Consider the following 19,369-nt stretch of genomic DNA (forward strand, 5'->3'; position numbering starts at 1 on the left):
GCTACTGCTAGTCTCGGTTCAATGTAGCAACACCACTTTTCATCACATTGGAGCTTTATTCAAATATTTTGAGAATTTTTTTTTATGTCACTGACCTTCTCAAGATTTCTAAAGACCTTATTTAGATTTTGCAATGATGGCATCAACATTACATTTAGATTTTATGAAAACATAATACAAACTTGCATGGAAGGAAAGACGCTTTTGCTTTACTAAAAAAGTGCTTTTACATGTAATGAACACCTGAAGACCTTCATAAAAGGTGCTCAAGAGCTAAAACTATCAAAAAATAGATAATGACTGACTGAGTCATGTATTTATGATTGAGGCTTTATTATTTCCACCCTTCTAACACTCAACCCTTATTTGAACTTTCATAACCCTCATAGCAACTAAACACATAGTTATGTCCATTCACATGAAAATGCATTTACATCCACAAGTGGTCACGTAAAATTAACATTAAAATCTGAGAAGCATTAATCACCAGAAACTGGTCACTCTCTTTCAAAATGCTTTATCAATATCAATACAAACACACACGCACACATGTGCACAAACACCCACACACACACACAGACACACAGGGCTCTCTCTTATGCCCAAATTTGGAGTGTTTCCCTCTTGAATATTTAGAATCTAAGTGCAGGCCTTCTTACATTCTTTGCAGGTCACCTGCAGCAGGTGGACATGTGCAGCTTCTGGTCTCTCGGTCAGTTGGTGCGTTTTGGTTTCTCCGCCATGTTTGGTTTTGGTGGGCGGAGCTTAGCACGGGCAGAGAAGAAGAGGTGGATGTCATCGTCCCGGAGGCGAGAATACGCTCTGGTGAAGACACTGGCCAAACTAAGGTGATATACAAGTGTAATTATTTGTTTGTTGTCAAGGGATAGGGGTCATACAGACAGGGTGCAGTTCATTTGTTCAGGCTTTAAAATTTTAAAAGATAACATCATGATTTTTTTTTTTATTTGGCTTGAACTAAGATCCACATAAGTGTATTTTCAACATGCTAACAAACAAAATGTCTTACCTTTTTACATTCAGCATTTAACTCAAAGTACTGCAGGGTAAGAACTCTCATTTCTTTTTCTGTCTTTCAGCCCGGAGGACTGTCAGCTGTCATTTTTACCAGCAAAGAAGTCAAACAGTAGTTTGTTTAGACATCGGTGAGAAACACACACACAGATTTTGAGTAAACGGTAAATGTATAAATACAGGCAGTGTGTTGTTGTTTCAACAGATGACAGACTCTAGTTGTTTGTGATTAATTTATTTTTCTCTTTCCTCCATTCTCTCTCTCTCAGAGATCAGGACCAAGACCCAGAGTCAGGTTGGTGAGATTTTTCTCTTATTAAAAACTTTTTAAAAACAAGCCATTTAGATTTCCGTTGCTGTCAACTAGGCTGATTTAAGTTTGGCTTTCTTTCATTCGTCATTGCAGAAGGGGAGGAATCCTGGAGAACCAATCAGGGCCTGTATCTGAGCATCAGCATCATGTCCATCCCCTGTTTAAGTCCACATGCACCTCAAGGATTGGCTCCAAACACCAGGTCCAGTGTTCAACAGGACTGTTCAACAAACAGTTGATTAGTTTGAGCTGTGAGGTTGAACGTCCCACCCAGCTGGTTATTTCATAATGTTTCTGCTTCTGCTAATCTCTGCTAATACTTCCTGTTGACAGTTTGGCAAATGGCAGCGCATCACTGATTACAGTAGGAAATGCATCCAGGTCAGAGTTCATCAAACACCTGAAGAGATACAGTAGCTCTAGTGGACTGGTAAGAGCAATTAATCAGATCAATCTGCACACAGTAAATTCTGCAGCACATTAAGGTGATGTCACGTTTGGTCCGGTTTCATTTATCAAATCTTTTTATGTTTGACTTTGATAATTTGCTAAGTAATATTCGCACCCTCACCGTCCTGACCCGGACCCGTTGGTGGAGACGAGGTTTTTAAAAATGGTCGAGCTCAATAAGAAAGAGAGACGCACAGCGCAGGGGAGGGAAGGGGGAACGTTGGAGCAGAGAAAGTCGCTGAGAGATACTTCCTGTTCAGCGGTGAATGTTTTGCTACCAGCTTTAGCAATAAACACCACACAGCTCTTCTAGTTCCAGCAGGGTGAGGTGAAGGAAGCTAAACCTGAAGCTAGCTGCAGCTTCATCCAGGAGTAATCACTTCTCCTCTGCCTCCTGGGCTTGGTGTGGAGGTGGAAAGTTTACCAGCTGTTTCTGCTGTTTTTCTGTCAGGAGTTTTTACCAATAGTGGAGGCCCGCCATTCAGTTAGTCAGAAAAAATGTGGTTACAGCCAAATGTAGTTGCCAACCCCTACACTAGATTATTGTTCTTTACTCTTTAACTTTGTTATAGCTGAACCGGATAGAGGGAACATGGAAAGGGGTAGAGTGATCAGAAGAGAGAAACACTGATGACAATAAAAAGAAGACAACGATACAAAAGACTGAAAGCCACAGCAACAATTATACAATCAAAACCTGAACAGAAAAACCAGACAACCAGCTGCTACACCTGTAAAGAAACTTATCAGAAAACATCTTATGGCCTCTGTAAAAAAAAAAAAAAAAGTGGAGAATCATAAGGAGCACCTATAACAAAAACAAACTTAGAAATATGCAAACAATACCAGCTTTTTTGTTTGTTTGTTTACATGAAAACTCCTTCTAAAAGCTCATTGCCAGTTTTAGCATATCAAATCAAATGTATAATCAAATCAAATGTGTTTGGGACCCACTCTTGTTGCCCTGACAGGAGCATTTTCAGTTAAACCTGGCATGTGCACTGAGGTGTTATGTTCCCATTGATGCAGATTGGAGACAGAGCCAATAAAAATCTCCAACTACTGCAGTAATTTGAAACAGAACTGAATGCTTATTAATCACATTTAAACATACAAATGCAGCCACTTAGAATCAAATGCCAGCTAGGCTTGAACAGTTTATACCTTAGACCTTGTAGAAAACCAGTTGGGAGGTGATTGCCATGGCCAGTTAGTAAAAACACTGATGCTGAAGGACACCTCAAGATGTTTCTGGCTTTGAGGAAAGAGTTAGTTAATCCAGTAGTAGGTGCATTTTTAATGACCAACTGGGGAACAAAGTGGAGAATTTAGCAGGTAAAGAGTTTAAAAATGTCTAATGAATAATGGGAACAAAAAAACGTGTTTTTTAATTTCATGATTCATGATTTTCCTACGCAAATTATCTCTACTTTAACTCAGACACAAACATACTTGAGCCAGAAAAGGGCCAATGAAGGTTCACCTACAAACCACAACTTCCAGTGTGGAGTCAGTGTCTCACCCGTGACAGGTCCATTTTAAAGATCCACCTCTCGCAAAGGAAAAAGACAGTTAATGAGTAGATTAGCCAGATTTAGCACAGGCTAGTATGGCCTGAGAGACCACACACTAACCTACTTTCTAAAAATACTGAGTGTGCCGTTTACTGTCCAGCAGAGTAAACAGGCTGTTTACTGACTGACCTACATCCTGTTAGCCTCTGTGATAACGACAGACGTGGAGGACATGACAAGCTGGATCGTTAGGGTGAACCTGCCAACATGCATCTATTATGGTTTGAATCCCACTTTTGAACCTCACCTGTTTGTCTGCATGGTGGATTGTGTCTGCTTCAGTCTGTCAATTAAGAGGTCAAAAAGACAGACATGTCAAGTCAGACTTTTCCAAAGTTATAGCAGAATCTCTGTGGATTTGTTTCTTCACGCATTTGCTAGATATATGAATCGTAACAAAAAAGAGACATATTTCAACAAAAACATAGCTTTGTATTAACTTCAGCTGAACACAAAAACAATAACAAATGTGACTTTTTATCAAAATCAGTCCATTTTGCGAGTATCTGTGGAGGAGCGTATAAACATTTAGTACAAATTCTTGCTAACTTTGATAGACATATAACATATTTGGGCTCAGGACGTTATTTACAGTCAATTTTGTGTTTTGGAAAGAATTTATTAGCTTAAAACAGAGCTGCAATTATTACCTTATTATTATTATTATTTGTCTGTTTGTCTGTTAGCAACATAACTCAAAAAGTTATGGATGGATTTTGATTAGATTTTGATTGATTGGAATAGGGAACAAGTGATTAGATTTTAGGAGTGATCCAGATCACTGCCTGGATCAATGAATTTTTAAAAATAATTCTTTACTTTGGGGAGATAGGGATAACTTTGCCCACTTCTAATTAAAAATAAAATAATAAATAATAAAATTCACTGGCAAAAAAGAAAAATAGAAAAATAAAAGAGAATGGCTTGACAGAGGTCTGAGCTCTCTGAATGCTAAGTGCTTCTAATCACTACTAGGTGTTGGATATGGACCAAATCCCTGTTTTTTTATGTATGTATAATTTAAATCACTGGCTAGGTTTGTGGTTAAAACTTAATATTTTTGGCTTGGAAATATTTATTTTATAACCCGGAATGACTCCATGAATGCAAATTCCAAAGGCTTTGCAGAGTCTGCACTCTCTGAGTTCTTCTAGCTTTATTTCTGAATTAATATGCTAATGTTTTCATGATCGATACGTAGCCACAGAAAATGTTATAAATGCCTCTATCTCTTTAACCTAGATTTTCAGACAGGTTTGTTTTGGTTTTGTCTTACAGTTTGCTGTCTTTTTTTTATAGTCAAATTAAAAAGATAAAAATAAAAATGGAACATCTGCCAAGAAATTCAAATACTACATAAACACAACTATCTTAGATGTCAAATTTTTTAAATAGAGCACAAAAGAAAATTGATTTAGTTTCACTACTGGACTCTTGTAAGAAAGAAAGGAAAGACAGACCGACCTACAGACAGAAAGTCTGTTGGTCTCTGCTGCCCCCTGTTGGAGCTCCATGGTCTAACAGCAGAAGAACGCAAACAGGAAGGAACTCAGTCACACTTACAAGCTGCTTACTGAGGATCTTAACAAGCCTATATGTCTTCCACAGATTAGCTCTGACACGTAAACACACACAGATATTTGCAGGCACGCACGCACACACACACACACACACACACACACACACATATATGGGTCTAGTTTGTATGTCAGCAGGGTCTCTCCGTTGACACAATTCATTCTCTGGCCCTTTACTCTAACACTTACCATCATAACTGAATGTATAACCCTAGCTGTTGCCCTAAACCAAACCGTAACATAACTTTAACCCTGATCCTGAAACTGAGTCTTTACCCTTTAAAATCACTTTTTACCACTATGGCCAAATTTGATGTCCTACGTTTACAGGAAGTCCCCTTAGGTTGATGCTATGGAGGAAATTATTCATCATTAACGTAGTGAGTCAAACAACTGTCTTTATGTGTTTTATTATAAAACTGATTAATCAGTGAGCGTACATGACAGAAGGCAGTTCAGCATTTCTGGTATTCAGGCTCAAAGAAATTCTCTCTGTTACATTGTGTTTAAGTGGATCTCTCATCATGCACACAGACGGTTAACAGTTAACGCCATTGATTGTCCTTGCATTATTCTTCTATCTGGTACACAGCTTATGGTGATCAAATGTTTTGTCTTCAACATATCAAAGTTACGGTAATACACATTGAATGAACCGTGAATAAGACCAACTTCAACGATGCTGTTTGATTTTTTTTTTGATCAGCATCCCGTGGGAAAAACAAATACAAACACACAGTTTGACCATCTGATCATCCCTCTGCAGTTCAGCTTCTCCTTTGTGGAGACGCATGCTGTGTCAGCAGTGAGGATCCGCCCCTGCTCACTGATCGGCGGGTCTGAGGAGGACAGCGAGGAAGAGGGAGATTCCAAAACCACACCCATTATCCAATCAGATGGAGCCACCTTCCCCTGGAACATCGACGGAGAGTTGGTGGAGATCTCTAATGAAGTGCTCATCAGGTGGGATGATCTGTTATTTCTGTCATGTCTCTGCTGAAATAATAATGCACTGGATTTACCAGGGGGGCAGTTATTTTTATATTAGTTATTCATTTATTGGATTTTTAAATTGCCTCACTGAAAATTCAACTAAAGATCAATACATTGAAAAGCAGAAGATCTTTATTAAAGGGTCAGTTCACCCAGACTACAGATTCTGGAGTATTTTCTGGATTGATAAATTCTACTTCAATTAAAAAAAAGAAAAAAGATATCCCAGATTAGATGCAGAGTGAGTCCAAACAAGTTTTTTTCTTCCTCATCACTGCCTCTATTTGACCTACTTTAGGCTGGCATTCAGCGTCCTGCTCATCAGTCACACTTAAGCTCCACAGAAGAGGAATGAAGATTACAAGCATACTTGAACTGAAATCCTGGAAGATATTAATTTTGTACAGAAATCATACATATTAGCTGATATAAAAATTGTACAAAATTCCAATTAGAAACAGTGTCTGCAGTGTATTGTTTATATATGAAAATATATAAGAATATCCATGTTTATACATAAAGCTGAATCGCAATTTTCCTTTTATTTAATCCATATTTGTTGAATAAAACACAAAATCTGAGCTGTTAGTCTCCACCAGCCTGTACAAAAATAAAAAGGAGCTCCACAAAGCTCTTTGCTGGGACCCTTACTATTTAACCTCTATTTACTAATGTGTTAGTTTGACTAAAGCCAGACTTCTTGATCATGTAAAAATATTACTTGACTGTAATTGTACCAAAATAATTTTTAACAGTATAATTTGCACACACAGATAAATGCAGTTCAAAGTCAGATTACTTCACCATATAAAGTTGATGTTAGGATGTTACCCCATCCTAGGCTTCAATCCATAAGTAATGAAAAAGGCCTGTCCAAAAATATAGAAAAACCACAAGAGATGGCTTGTGTCTCCTTTGTCAAAAATAAATAAATAATTTGAAACTAAATAATGTAAAGGGCGTATTAAATGTAAAGAAATATAAGTATTTCTGACTAAACACTCAAGATGGCACCAATTGGCTGGAAATAATTTTGGTTTGTAATCGGAATCTGAAAAGGTGCACACTGCCACTTTCTGTAGCAGGGTCGGGTTTGCTCTGGCCAATAAATCAGTTCATAAATAGTGTGATAGTATGTGCCAACTGAGCAATAAAGATAATTCAACTTCACTGTGCATGTAAATGATGTAATGACTAACATATGGTTTAAATTTTATGCAGATGTATTTTACAGACATGGCTCCTCTCCCTTTCACTCACTCTATTGAAAATCCAAATGCAGTATAATCTGAAACTTAAACCGAATAATGGTTAAACAAAATGTTTATCTATTAAGAATCCAAATTTCCAGTCTGCCTGCTGACATCCACAGGCTTTAAGGTAAATGAATGAAAATGGTCTGGTCACATCAATAGATGACTGGTTTTCCATCTTTCATCAGAAATTTCTGTTTAAAATTTCTGCAGAACCGGCTTTGCTTGGCAGCTGCTAGAGCATAAATGACATTTGAAAGGCACATAGAAGAAGACGGTGTACATGCAGACAATTTAGCAGTAGTTACCTGTGGTGCAGTCATTGCTGCACCTGAGGCCACTGGATCCACTTGTAGATGAAAACATGTTTATGTCTGGAAGAATTTTGGCCACTGTCCATTTGGAACTGTGTGTTTGAAGTAATTTCTATTTCCATTTTTACCGCGAGAGGTCAGTAATTCACACATGCTGTACCTTCAAATAATAGCAAGCTATTCACTGAAAAGAAGTTTTAAAATTTGAAGGATTGTTTCTGGGATGAATTGTCCCTTTACATAAAGTATTACTTTATTTTTACATAAAGCCAACACGACCTGTAACCATGTATGTGTGTGTATGTGTGTATTCAGGGTCCACTCAAGACTCATCACACTGTATGGAGAAGAAGTTGATGAGGCAGAGTTGACCAGTTCATGCAGCTGCATCTGAAAACAACAGGGGCTGCTGCTTTCTTTTCAGGTCAAAAAGACAAAGACCATCATAACAACCACGATGACTCAACAGCGCCCCCTTTTGGTCACAATGTTATCACGATAGAAAAATAGTAAAAGTTTTACAGCTTTATGTTTGTAAATTCTTTTATTTATTTGTTTTAATCTAACAAGCTTTAACCTCATCTCTGAAACAAACTGTGCTTTATGATTGATTAATTAGCTACAACAATGGCCAGTAAAGATTAAAAGACATCAATGTTTACATTACCCATATTTTAACAGCTCATTTTTGTCTGAATCAGTTTAATCTTAAGAAGTGTGTAATTCAGTGGCAGAAAACAAAGATTTATTTCTTTATGTGATCAAATTATTATTTTTTTGACTGACATCATAGTTTAATTCTTAATAATTAAATAAAACCAGTGAACAGCTCTTTTTCATTTAATATTGTTCCAACCACAATCAGACTGGATAGATTATTTATGTGAAAGTTTTCTATTTGAATGTTTTTGAGCGTTTTCTTTTAAGACTTTTTTTTATTATTATTTATGTGATGATGTGATTATAATAATAAAAAAAACTTGTTCTTTAAATAGAAATCTTTAATTTCAATAGAAAAGTTTTTATAAAAGCAGTGTGACTCTCCAGTGCATAAAAAAATTCTCAAAAGAAAAAAGTAAATTTTAAAACACTGAACAACTGTCTGTGTGATCACTAGTTCTACTACATAAACTGAAGGAAGGGGTAATATCTCTTTTAACAGCTTGCATTCACAGAATGCAAAAGGTTAAAACCATAATTTTAACACATTTCTATTAAACATATTTTTAAATGCTGATATCAAGTCACCCTCCATTATTTAACCCTGTGGCTCAAGTGGTTTGTTGATTCTGCTGCATCTTTTACAGCATTTTCACCCTGAAGTTTAGCTTGAAATTCACACAAACTATCTTGAAAAGCACCATATAAATTAAATAAAAATTAATTCTTGTATTGACATGATTTTCCCAAGAGAAGCTTCTCAAGAAGCAAACCTTTTCTAACGGTAATCTTTTCCCACTTTGATTCAAAACATCTGTAGCTGCTCATTGTTCCTATACATCCAGTCTGTTGGTGTGATCACCCTCTTATTTTTTTTTATTTTTTTTACTTCATATCAAGTGCTGGTGATCAGCCTATAGGGGTGTTTTCTTTACAATTTCAATCTTTTCTGTACTAAATACATTGGAGATCTTGGTGCTGCCGAGACAGCTGAATCTGAGTGACTACTAGAAAAAATATGCATAGATTTAACTGACTTTCATAAGTATGAGCCATAAAATTCTGAGTTTAAATTATGACCCTTTAAAGGGGAAAAGATTTTCTGTCTCCAACTTCGCCAGCCTTCAGAGCACAGCAGTTGTATTGTGTTCTGCTACCTGCACACCTTTAGTCATCACCTTCTGTCTGGACAACATCCAGTGGGACCTGTAGGTGTCAAATGGTGCAACACAACCAGTGAGTTTCGCTGTGTGTGTTCTGGTGAGCAGGTAAACAAAATATAGTCAATCTATACAGACAAAAACAAAGTTTTCCAGAGTTATGAGCCAATCAGAAGTTAGGTTTCCATCCTCTGACATTACCAGAAAGTCTTTTTCTTTGGTTTGTTTTCTCTTCAGAGTGAAATTCACATCTCCCAAGCCCCAAACCTTTCTGATTGGTCCAGAATCGACTGCTTCAAATTCATGTTTCTTGCACAACTTTTTCCATCCATCCAACGCAGCAGTCTTTTTTTTTTTACATTTAAGCTATTTTGTTTGTTAAATACAAACAAAATGATGTTATTTTGTTGTAAAGGCACATCAGACAAAATAGACTGAAAGGCCACGGTCAGATTCAGGTGCAATTGTCCGTCACACTCCAACCTTCTGGGTGAATGATGTTCATCTGCAGTAAACGGCGTCTCAGCCATGTCATCAGCACTGACTGAATGCCTCACTGAAACTGTTGCTCAGTTACAATGTAAACTCCACCTCATATTCTGTGGTCAGAGGTCACAACAGGAGGCAGCAGTCCGGGTTAGATGGTGCTCTCTCTTTTCTTGTCCAGTTTTGGAACATAGTCCCAGCTGTCTCTCTTGAACTCTTCCTCCTCTATCTGTTTCTGGTAATTTCTCTTAAAGAAACCAGCCTGTTAATCAGACAAGAAAACAGAGACATAAAGCTGTGTTAAAAAAGGGTTAATACTAAGACATTTTTGTTTATCAGGAGTAGTATTGTAGTGTTTACTGAAGAGGTAAAGCACCCAGAACTCTAAATGGCCCAGGATATTTATATAAAAATTATTTCAGTCCTGGGTTTCCAGCATTTCTACAAGCTACATGGTAGATACGGTAAATTAAGTTAAGTCAAGTGTAAAATCCTTTTCCTTGAACTGTCAGGATGGTAGCTCTGGATAAAGGAGCCTACTTGTAGTATATCAAAATCTCTTCCTATGACACATTTCTGATGGTCTGCTATTACTGATGATTTCATATCATAAACAGAGGTTTAATCTTTTTTCACAATGGATAAAGAGAATACCTGCAGCACAAAGAGCTGATTTTGAAGTGTTGAAAGCACATATTTACCTTCCACAGACAAAAGATGAGAGCTGTCAGGATTATCAGCCCTAAAACTAAACTGATGACAATGATGAAGATTTTCACAGCCATTGAGGGTTTCTGGGTAAAATCAGCTTCCACCACCACCTGGAAAGCCGACACATAAAATGTTTGAACATTTAACATCTACAACTCTCAAACAAGGCTTCGATGGAGGCCTGCAGTAAAAGATGTAAAACAATGTAGAGTTCTCCAGGTTGAATCACGCTCTGATTATCAGCTCTGAGAACAACAAACAAACTCATGAGCCACGTGGTTCAGTCTGAGTCCCCCTACACGTTGAACCAAGCTGTCTGATCTTAGTTCTGATTGGCTGCAGGTCATTTTACCTGTGCGATTGGCTGATCCTGGATGAGGAGGGTGTGAGGGTCTTCTCTGGGAGATGACATAATTGCTGTGCTCTGCAACCTCATGACTGCGTGACGACCCTGACAGAGACAGAATCCAGACAAGTTAGTGATGAGCTTTCATATTCACTTTTTAGTTTGTCACAAGGGTTCGGCAGATTCACTTTTACATTCCTGCTTTTGTCACCTGTAGATCAGCCCAATGTGAAATTATGAGCAGGAATGTGTATCATGTTTCTGCATGAGAGCAGGAGTGTCCTCGACAGTAGGGATATTCTGCTTTCATAAAATATTAAATCAAAACTGATTGTCTTACTGGAAATGTTGAGTGTCTGAGTAAAGATCAACCCAAATTAATTTAAACACCAGATTCTGTCCACTAAAGTAAAAAACAGTTAATTAAAAAACATGTGCTGTAAAACCAGAATGAATCTGTGAAACTGCCTGTGCAGAAAGCTCTACTCAAGAAATAACATTTTCATTTCTCTGGTCACACTGTGTGTGTGTGTGAGTGTGTGTGTGTATTGTACCGGAGCTTGCAGCAGCACAGCAGGGTTTAGGTTGATCTCCAGTTGGATGGTAGCATCTCTTCCTGCATCCAGGTTGCCGAGACGACACACCAACCACTCACACAGCGGATCTTTGTTGATACAAAACTGCACACACATAAAACAGGAAATTTGTGACTACAAATAAATGTGATCAGTCCACAATGAATATTTAAAGAGGATCTGAATGAAGTCATAATGCCCAAGTCATGACTCCACCAATCTTTATTGCCACCAACATAATCCTTTGTACTATAAAATCGATTAGCTTTACTATAACTACAACTGCTTCCTACATAGTTTTAGTAGAAGTATAGTACAGTAGAAGCCATAGAAGTTCAACTTCTGAGTGTGTACCATTGTGCGGGTGGAGGTGGGAGAAAAGAAGAAGAGGAGTTGTCTGATGAAGGACGCCTGAGGGACATCACAGTTGTCGATAACTGATTCAGTCGTGCCACTGATCGAACATGAACCATGTGAAGTCTAAAAAAAGAGAGAGAACATGTAATATGAGACCACCACCTCTACTACTACTAAATACTACTACTACTACTACTAATAATAATAATAATAATAATAATAATAATAATAATAATAATAATAATAATAATAATAATAATAATAATAATAATATGTCCGTACCTGCCAGTCAACCACTTGCAACAACCTGTGTGGGTAGGGGGCGAGGGTCTTGGGCAGCCCAATTTCAACCACAGTGTCCACTGACCTACTGGGACCAGAGTTTAACACCTGCAGGAAGACAACACCAACAAACCAGAACAAGTAAAATTAGTTCAGGGCTTTATAATGGCTGAAAGGAAGTATTAACCCCTTCATTAATGAAATATTAAAAAATAGTGCCATTTTTTTTAACATACACTGTTTTAATTGTACATGCACAGTGATTTTTTTATTAACCATATTTGACTATTTTTTTTATTTGTACTTATTATTTATTCTTTAAAAATCTTTAAAATATAATATGTTGTCATATTTATATAATATAAAATTCCACAAAGATATATCTGTATCATTTTCTTTTCCTGTCTATCACTGAAGAATATGTGGTGATTATATTGTATGCAAATATCCTAAATTATAAATGTACTTATTTTTAGTGAGTGGCATTGTATTGGATGAGTCAGTAATGTCTACTAGAGTGGTTCATTAACAAATTAGCCATTTTGACCCAAATACCATAAAATAACTTTCAACCCTTTAACACCTGTTGTCACTAATTTGTGATAAACCACTTCTGGCCTTTATTTATTTTGTATCTTTTTTATCTAACTAATTTATTTAATGTATTTATTTGCTTTTACTCAGTCATACTTATGTTTATATTTTATATGATATTCCTTTTAAGTATCAATTTTAATCAATACATTTGATATTTAAATGTATTTAGTTAAATTCATTTTTTTCCCTGATTTTTTTCTGTATTTATTATTTTTTTTATATAATTCTAACTACATTCAGGCGTTAAGAGGTTAAATTGGTGTCCACTGTATGACCACTACAGATGAAAGGCTTAAGGTCAATGAGTGTTAATATGTTTCTATATATTGTTAGTAAATTTGCCAGATGACTGTTCATCTCTGTGTTTTTAGATTCTTTCTTTAGACACTTTGCTACACTGGCTTGTTTGGTTTTGTTTAGTGAAGTTTATGACATTCTTCACTTGGCTGCCCCCCGCCTGTCTAGATTTAAAACCCTCCACAACAGATAGCAGCCAAACTGCAGTAAATAACGTTCCCTTGTTTTATGAACACTTGTGTAACCCTTCACCTCTTGCTTCAGATTTCTTTCTGTGCTCTTCAGCTTTCTCACTTCTTCTTGGAAAGATGTATTTCATCTGGATTCAGTTAAGTTAGAACAGACTTTGCCACCTTATAGCCCCAGCTCGACACATAAGAGTGGAATTAAACTTCGAGACTGCGACGGACATATCATGCAATCAAGGATGAAAAGAGAAACAGTATAGGGGAGCTTATAACATATTTGTAGAGTGAAGAGTAAAACAAACTTCTGGCTTGAGTTTCAGAAAAGAATTTTTGATTTGGCACATGTACACAGAAGAACGACACGATCACATGACAAAGTTTCCCCGGTTTGATTACTTTTTACATATTTGTGGAAGTGGGTGTTAGTGTCGCGATTGCAGGCAGGATTATTCATTAACAGATTGCAACTTAATAACACAACTGAGAGCCTGGAAATGCTATTTCTAGTTAATAAAACTAAATTTTTAAGGGTTAATTCCTTTTGTGTTCTCAAGAGTCTTTATTACTGTAATAAGTAAAGATGTGTTAAAACTGTGTAAGCCTTTGAGCCAAGTTTGCTCTTTTTATAGCAACCTAATAAAAGTGGATGTGGCAACTGGAATATGAGCTGCAACAGCTTCTTCCATCTCCAGTTTCAGTTCCCTCAAAAGGTCAGCAATGGGCTGCCAGCTGGAATTAATTTTGACAAATAGTAGAAGTGGATGTAAAAGTCAGTGCAAAGAATTAAATATATGATGAATGTTTCAGGGGTATAGTACTGTGCATGTTGACTCTTAGTAAGGTGGCTTACTGTGATGTGAGAAGTTACATTTCCACATAAACTGCTCAACAATTTAAAGCAAACCTTTGAAAGGTCATAATATATAGATTAGAAGCATTTACATGATGTTAAGAAGATAAACAAAACTTGTCTTCTAGGCCCCAAACAAGTGAAAATTAGAGAGGAGTCTAGAATATTTTAGAAACAAATATTCGTAATAATTTCAGTTAAACTCAATGCTAGTTTAATATGATAAATTATATTAATTGCCACCAAAAAACAACAACTGTTTAATAACTTAAAGTATTTTGATTACAGGGGTGATGGCAAAAAAAAAAAAAAAATCTTGAGCTGAACATTTTTAAGGTGTTCCTCAACGGACACCGCTATAAATGATCTGAAATGTCATTATTACATACACGGTACAGCAATATATATATATACATGTATATATATATATATATATATATATATATATATATATATATATATATATATATATGTATATATATATATATATATAATTTCCCAAATTTAACGTCTGATGACCACTTAAGTTGTGATAATAAGCTAATTATTTACTAAACTCTAAGCCTTAAAAAAACAAATAGTTCTCATTTGGGCCACCTATTTCCTGGTCAGTGCAGCAACGTTTGCACAAAACTTTAAAAAGACAAAACAACAAAATAAGTGTGGGTGTTGGACCCTCTTATCATGAAAAGTGTGGGTGTCAAAGCACCCACATACCCCAGGTGACTGTAGCCCCTGGCAAACAAGTCACATGTAAAGCTCCCACAGCTGCTGTATGAACGGTGTCTGACTCATGCCGGGAAAACACTTTTTTTCCACTTGCGGCATATATCAATTTTCAAAAGCATCATGTGCAGAAACACGTATCCGGTTCTTTTATTGTTTTGCACCAGCTCCCGTAAGGCTTGCCATAAATGCCACTAATGGACTAATCTAAAGCCAGTGTTACAATTTTGTCAAACTGGTAGCAGAAAAACACAGAAGTGTCATTAACAACGGGATAACAACGGGAAAGCGTTCGGAGAAACAATAACGGTTAAATGATGGCTATTTGTTTTGTATGTTGTTTTTCTTTGCACGGATGTATCCTGCTTTTTTTTTCTCCCATCACCAATTGCCACACGCTGGAATTGCACAGTGTCGGATTCCCATCACCCCTGTGATTAATATTTTATGTGTTTTGATACTTGACAATGTGCTTAAAGATACTGAGAAACACAGGAGCAGTTAGTTAATAATTAGAAACACCTGTGCTTTTTTACTATGACAAATGTGCCAACCTGCTGTGGCAAAGGTCTGTTGCTTAACAGTCAAAACATGTAGTTAAGGGTTCATTTAAACTGAATGTAAACATTTATTTAGTCACCATGTATCCTATGTTTTATGGTTATTCTGCTTGTTTGGCATTAAGCGTTTGAAATGTAACTTAATCTGTACTACTAGTTTTGAGAAGTGCTGTATGAGCAAGAACTTTGCCACCTAGCATCCATCTTCACTGTTCACAACCATGCACAACTCTCAGTTTACATATTTGGCTGCCAGTCTGAATTCGCTTTAACATTTTCGTAACACACGGAAACGTTTGCACAAAACTGACTCACCTTGTATGTGTAGTTGAATTTTTCGGGATAGCAGTCAGCTGGAATCACGTCTTCATCTCCAAATACAAAAGAAGTGGGAGTCACAAAACTGCAAACACAATGACAAACATTAGAGGTGACATCAATAACACTGCTGTATTGTTTTTACCATAGAATAATATTTTATTCATTTCTTCTTAACTTCCTTACATTGCGATTCACCTATAATCTATCTAATGGTGTTGTCAGGGATTTTAATTCTTTTTCAAAAGTATAAAATGAGTAAATGATACTGTACATAAGTATTAGTTTATTCACGCTGACTCACCCATGGATGTTGACACTGACTCCGTATTTGAGACGAAGGGTTTGCCTCATCGCATTGTCATGGCGTAACTCCTCCAGCTCATAGTTATCACTGCAGAGAAACAGATTTAATCTTTCATCACACTTAACCTGCAAACTTAATTATCTTTTTTTGGACTGAACTTACAATTGCTTACAAAAACTGAAACAGTGATATTACACTACATATAAAAAAAAATCCTCACAACAAAAATTGTAGTTGATGAAATCTGTGTCAGCATTACTCTGAAAGCTTCCTCTCTTTGACTTCAATAGGAAAAAGAAGTAGTTTGTTGAAAAGTACTGTCTTCACCTCTGGAAAAGGTGAGGTCATTACCTGCTGGTGTTGATGTAAATGCTGATATCACCAGGTGTGCTGTTCTGACTGACATCCAACAGAAAGCTCAAATTCAGCTACAAAAGATATAAGAAAAGCAGATTTTTAAAAAATGTTTTAATTCCTTTTACTCTCAGTTTTAATAGTTCTATTACTGTAATGTTTTTCATGGTGAGGAAAATTCCATATTGTATTTTCTCTGCAGTAAATTTGAGAACAGATTCCTTGACAAACTTGAAGACATGACCGCCTTACCACCCCAAAGAAAAAAACAAAGACAATAAACAGAGAACAGAAAGTGCAGGCACACTGAATTTGACCTCCAGATTCCTTCTGAAACTGAGCTGAGGACCAATAAATACTCCAGTTCTGTGTAAATATTCGTAGTTGTCAATGATTTATCGTTTTGATTAAAAACCAAGTAACTTTTTTAAACAACACTGGAGTCACACTGATCCTGACCTTTGTGCACTGACACATATTTTTCCCTTTAAGGGGAACCTGGTCGTAATGGTGTAACTGTGACCTCAGGCTGAGCTGTCATTAGGGGAAATTTTTGCAGCGTAATGTTGAACAGCCAATACTAACCTGAGGATCGGGATAAAAATGACCAGTAAACATGTGGCATTACCAGTCAGCTCAACGCAGCCCTGCATTAAAGTGCAGACTCTCAGACCAGCTACTGATGTTTCAGTCTGATTGTTGTCATAAAACATTTTAGATAACTACAAGTGGTTGGTTGGGGCTTACCTGTGAGTGGGCTGGAAGTACAAGGCTGGTGACGCTGCAGTCAACACTCACTTCTGTAGAGTTGATCTTCTCTGTAACATCACAACTGACCACGTTTTCCTGCTGCTGATACACACATTAAGTTTATGATGCTTCATATTGCTTGTAGCATAATTATCTATTCCTGTGCTGGACTCAGACCAAAATGGGGATTTCCAGGACATTATGCTGCATGTAATTGTAATTTCATGTTACTGATATCAGCGTCATCAATGACTTTCACTCTCCTCTAAACATGTCAGAGCTGAATAAATGCAACATGAGGAGAATAAGCTGGTTTTTAATCATGAGAAACACATTATATTTGGCATAGAAAATAGAACATTTTCTTTAATATTGGTATTGTGCAATAGATTGATGTGCTTTGCTGTTTTGTCAAAAACTACCTGTAGCATGAAATTAGATTAAGGGTTGATTGACATGGTAAGGCAGACTATAAGTATACAGTTTTAAACTCACATTTTGCAGAACTTTGATGTAGTGAATATACTTGGGAAATCGTAGTGTCAGTCGAGGCAGGAAGGCGTCATCTCCAGAGTTCAGAAGAGAGGTATTAAGTATGATCGTTTGTGAAGAGCCCAGAGCAAAGTAATCCTGTTGACTGATGATAAAGTACAAGATGGCTGGAGTTAGAATCAGGGCAAGCAACGTATGCTGAAAACACATTTTAGCAATTTTTAAAAAATAATTACTTCTTTTCCCATCACAGATAATGACATCAACATTCAGTTACAGTGTTTCTCCCAGACTACAATCTGTTTTATACAGATCAGTGTAGTTGTGGTCCTTTATTTCAGCCAGCCAGTGAGTCTTTCATAACATGTATGTTCACCACCTCCACCATCCTTGATTGCAGCTGGTGATGGTAGTCCTTGAGTACACAATACTCTCAACAAATCTGCTAAATGCTGGAGGTCTGCTCCAAACAGAGCCTGCAGCAACTGAAGAACTAGTTCACTTATTTCTACACACAAAAAAAAGAAACCCATCAAAGCTGCAGAGAAAAACAGATATCAGCTGCAGTGGAAGACAGTGGAGATCTTTGGGATGAGAGACTTTGTTGAGAGGTAGTTAAAAACACAACTTAAAAGAGGTGCAGCAGCTACAACATTTAATCAAAAATATCTTTGAGGGATGGTGAAGATCTCGGTGGTGAAATTAGATTTCCATTCAAATAACTCTCATCCCCTGTAGCTCTGGAACAGTGTTTAGTCCTTATGACATTACAGGGTTTCCTCCAGGATTTCTTTTTTTACTGTGGCCGGGTCCCCACACTGCAGAAGTAGCTCCAACAGATAACTGGAGAAATATCCATCTATATATAATATTTTTGCATCCTACAGTTTATTTTGACTCTTTTTTTTCTGTCATTTCATAATGCTGCAGTAACACTGAAATTTCTAAGTCTGGGATTAATAAAGTACATCGGATTCTGATTCTGAAGAGCTCTGCTGGTTCTGCTGTACAGAACGTCAGCAATAGCTTCCCTGCTGCTCTCTCTAGCCATACTCTGCCCCTCCATTTTTCTCCCCCCCACTTGTCTCCTTATGAGACTTATTTAATGAAGAGCTGATTGAGATGCTTTCTGAGAAAGTATGAAAAATGTATAGATTACATTTGGCATTTAAAGACACAAACACTGTGCACAACCCTGCCCTGCTATAGACACAGTGTCACATTAAATATGAAATAACCAGGTCAATTGTTCATTGCACATAATGACACAGACCCCCTGCAGTAATCCCCGGCCTGTTGTGGACAAAGTTTCTCCTTGAGTATGAATTGACTGTATCAAAACAAACTTTTGTCTTGTTCTTGTGGCCTCGAGAAGTTCTCACTTCTCTATATGACAATTACTCTGCTCTATCATCTCTTTGCCGCCACTCTCAAGCAAGAAGCAGTACCGGACAGGGACTTGAGACTTGTGTCACACTTCCTGAGTACAATGTCACTCTTTTATTTTATTTATGGTCCGTAAATCAGCTCAAATATATACTTTTTGTTCATATAGATCCATTCATAAAATATAAATTACATTTGTAACATCTGAAAAAATCATAATTTTAATAATAATAATCACAATAATTATGAAGGCATGGCGGCTTTTATTTTGCTGTGGTGGTGTGCCAAAGTTAAGCTGAATACTCTGCTGCACTCTTAGACATGAGATTGATTTAACTTAACTTCACTCTAAGAAAACGCTATGAACATGTACAAATATGTGACTGCGATTTTAATTCATACTGTAGTGAATTTTATATTTCTAGTCTTTTTGCTTTACCTCTATCAACAAAGTAATA

General features: G+C 36.8%; 2 protein-coding genes across 5 annotated transcripts in view; one reads left to right on the forward strand and one right to left on the reverse strand.

Annotated features, from left to right (window-relative positions):
* The window catches only part of cerkl (ceramide kinase-like), a 36,843-nt gene extending 28,622 nt beyond the window's left edge, over window positions 1-8,221 (forward strand). Inside the window, exons 8-14 of the mRNA XM_042001665.1 lie at window positions 671-848; window positions 1,101-1,166; window positions 1,305-1,330; window positions 1,442-1,550; window positions 1,682-1,778; window positions 5,716-5,912; window positions 7,825-8,221. Of these exons, the coding sequence (XP_041857599.1) occupies window positions 671-848; window positions 1,101-1,166; window positions 1,305-1,330; window positions 1,442-1,550; window positions 1,682-1,778; window positions 5,716-5,912; window positions 7,825-7,903 (752 nt within the window). The 3' untranslated portion in view covers window positions 7,904-8,221. The remainder of the gene's footprint in view (window positions 1-670; window positions 849-1,100; window positions 1,167-1,304; window positions 1,331-1,441; window positions 1,551-1,681; window positions 1,779-5,715; window positions 5,913-7,824) is intronic.
* An 8-nt stretch (window positions 8,222-8,229) lies between these two features.
* The window catches only part of itga4 (integrin alpha 4), a 28,606-nt gene continuing 17,466 nt past the window's right edge, over window positions 8,230-19,369 (reverse strand). For all 4 annotated transcript variants that reach the window (XM_042001662.1, XM_042001664.1, XM_042001663.1 and 1 more), the window contains 11 exons: window positions 17,529-17,670; window positions 17,031-17,135; window positions 16,281-16,357; window positions 15,927-16,016; window positions 15,620-15,707; window positions 12,087-12,194; window positions 11,802-11,927; window positions 11,427-11,552; window positions 10,879-10,977; window positions 10,517-10,636; window positions 8,230-10,077 (listed from right to left, as the gene is read on the reverse strand). In XM_042001662.1, coding sequence (XP_041857596.1) covers window positions 9,967-10,077; window positions 10,517-10,636; window positions 10,879-10,977; window positions 11,427-11,552; window positions 11,802-11,927; window positions 12,087-12,194; window positions 15,620-15,707; window positions 15,927-16,016; window positions 16,281-16,357; window positions 17,031-17,135; window positions 17,529-17,670 — 1,192 coding nt within the window. In that variant the 3' untranslated portion in view covers window positions 8,230-9,966. The remainder of the gene's footprint in view (window positions 10,078-10,516; window positions 10,637-10,878; window positions 10,978-11,426; window positions 11,553-11,801; window positions 11,928-12,086; window positions 12,195-15,619; window positions 15,708-15,926; window positions 16,017-16,280; window positions 16,358-17,030; window positions 17,136-17,528; window positions 17,671-19,369) is intronic.

The sequence above is a fragment of the Melanotaenia boesemani genome, chromosome 12, assembly GCF_017639745.1.
Source record: "Melanotaenia boesemani isolate fMelBoe1 chromosome 12, fMelBoe1.pri, whole genome shotgun sequence".
Classification (NCBI taxonomy): Eukaryota; Metazoa; Chordata; class Actinopteri; order Atheriniformes; family Melanotaeniidae; genus Melanotaenia; species Melanotaenia boesemani.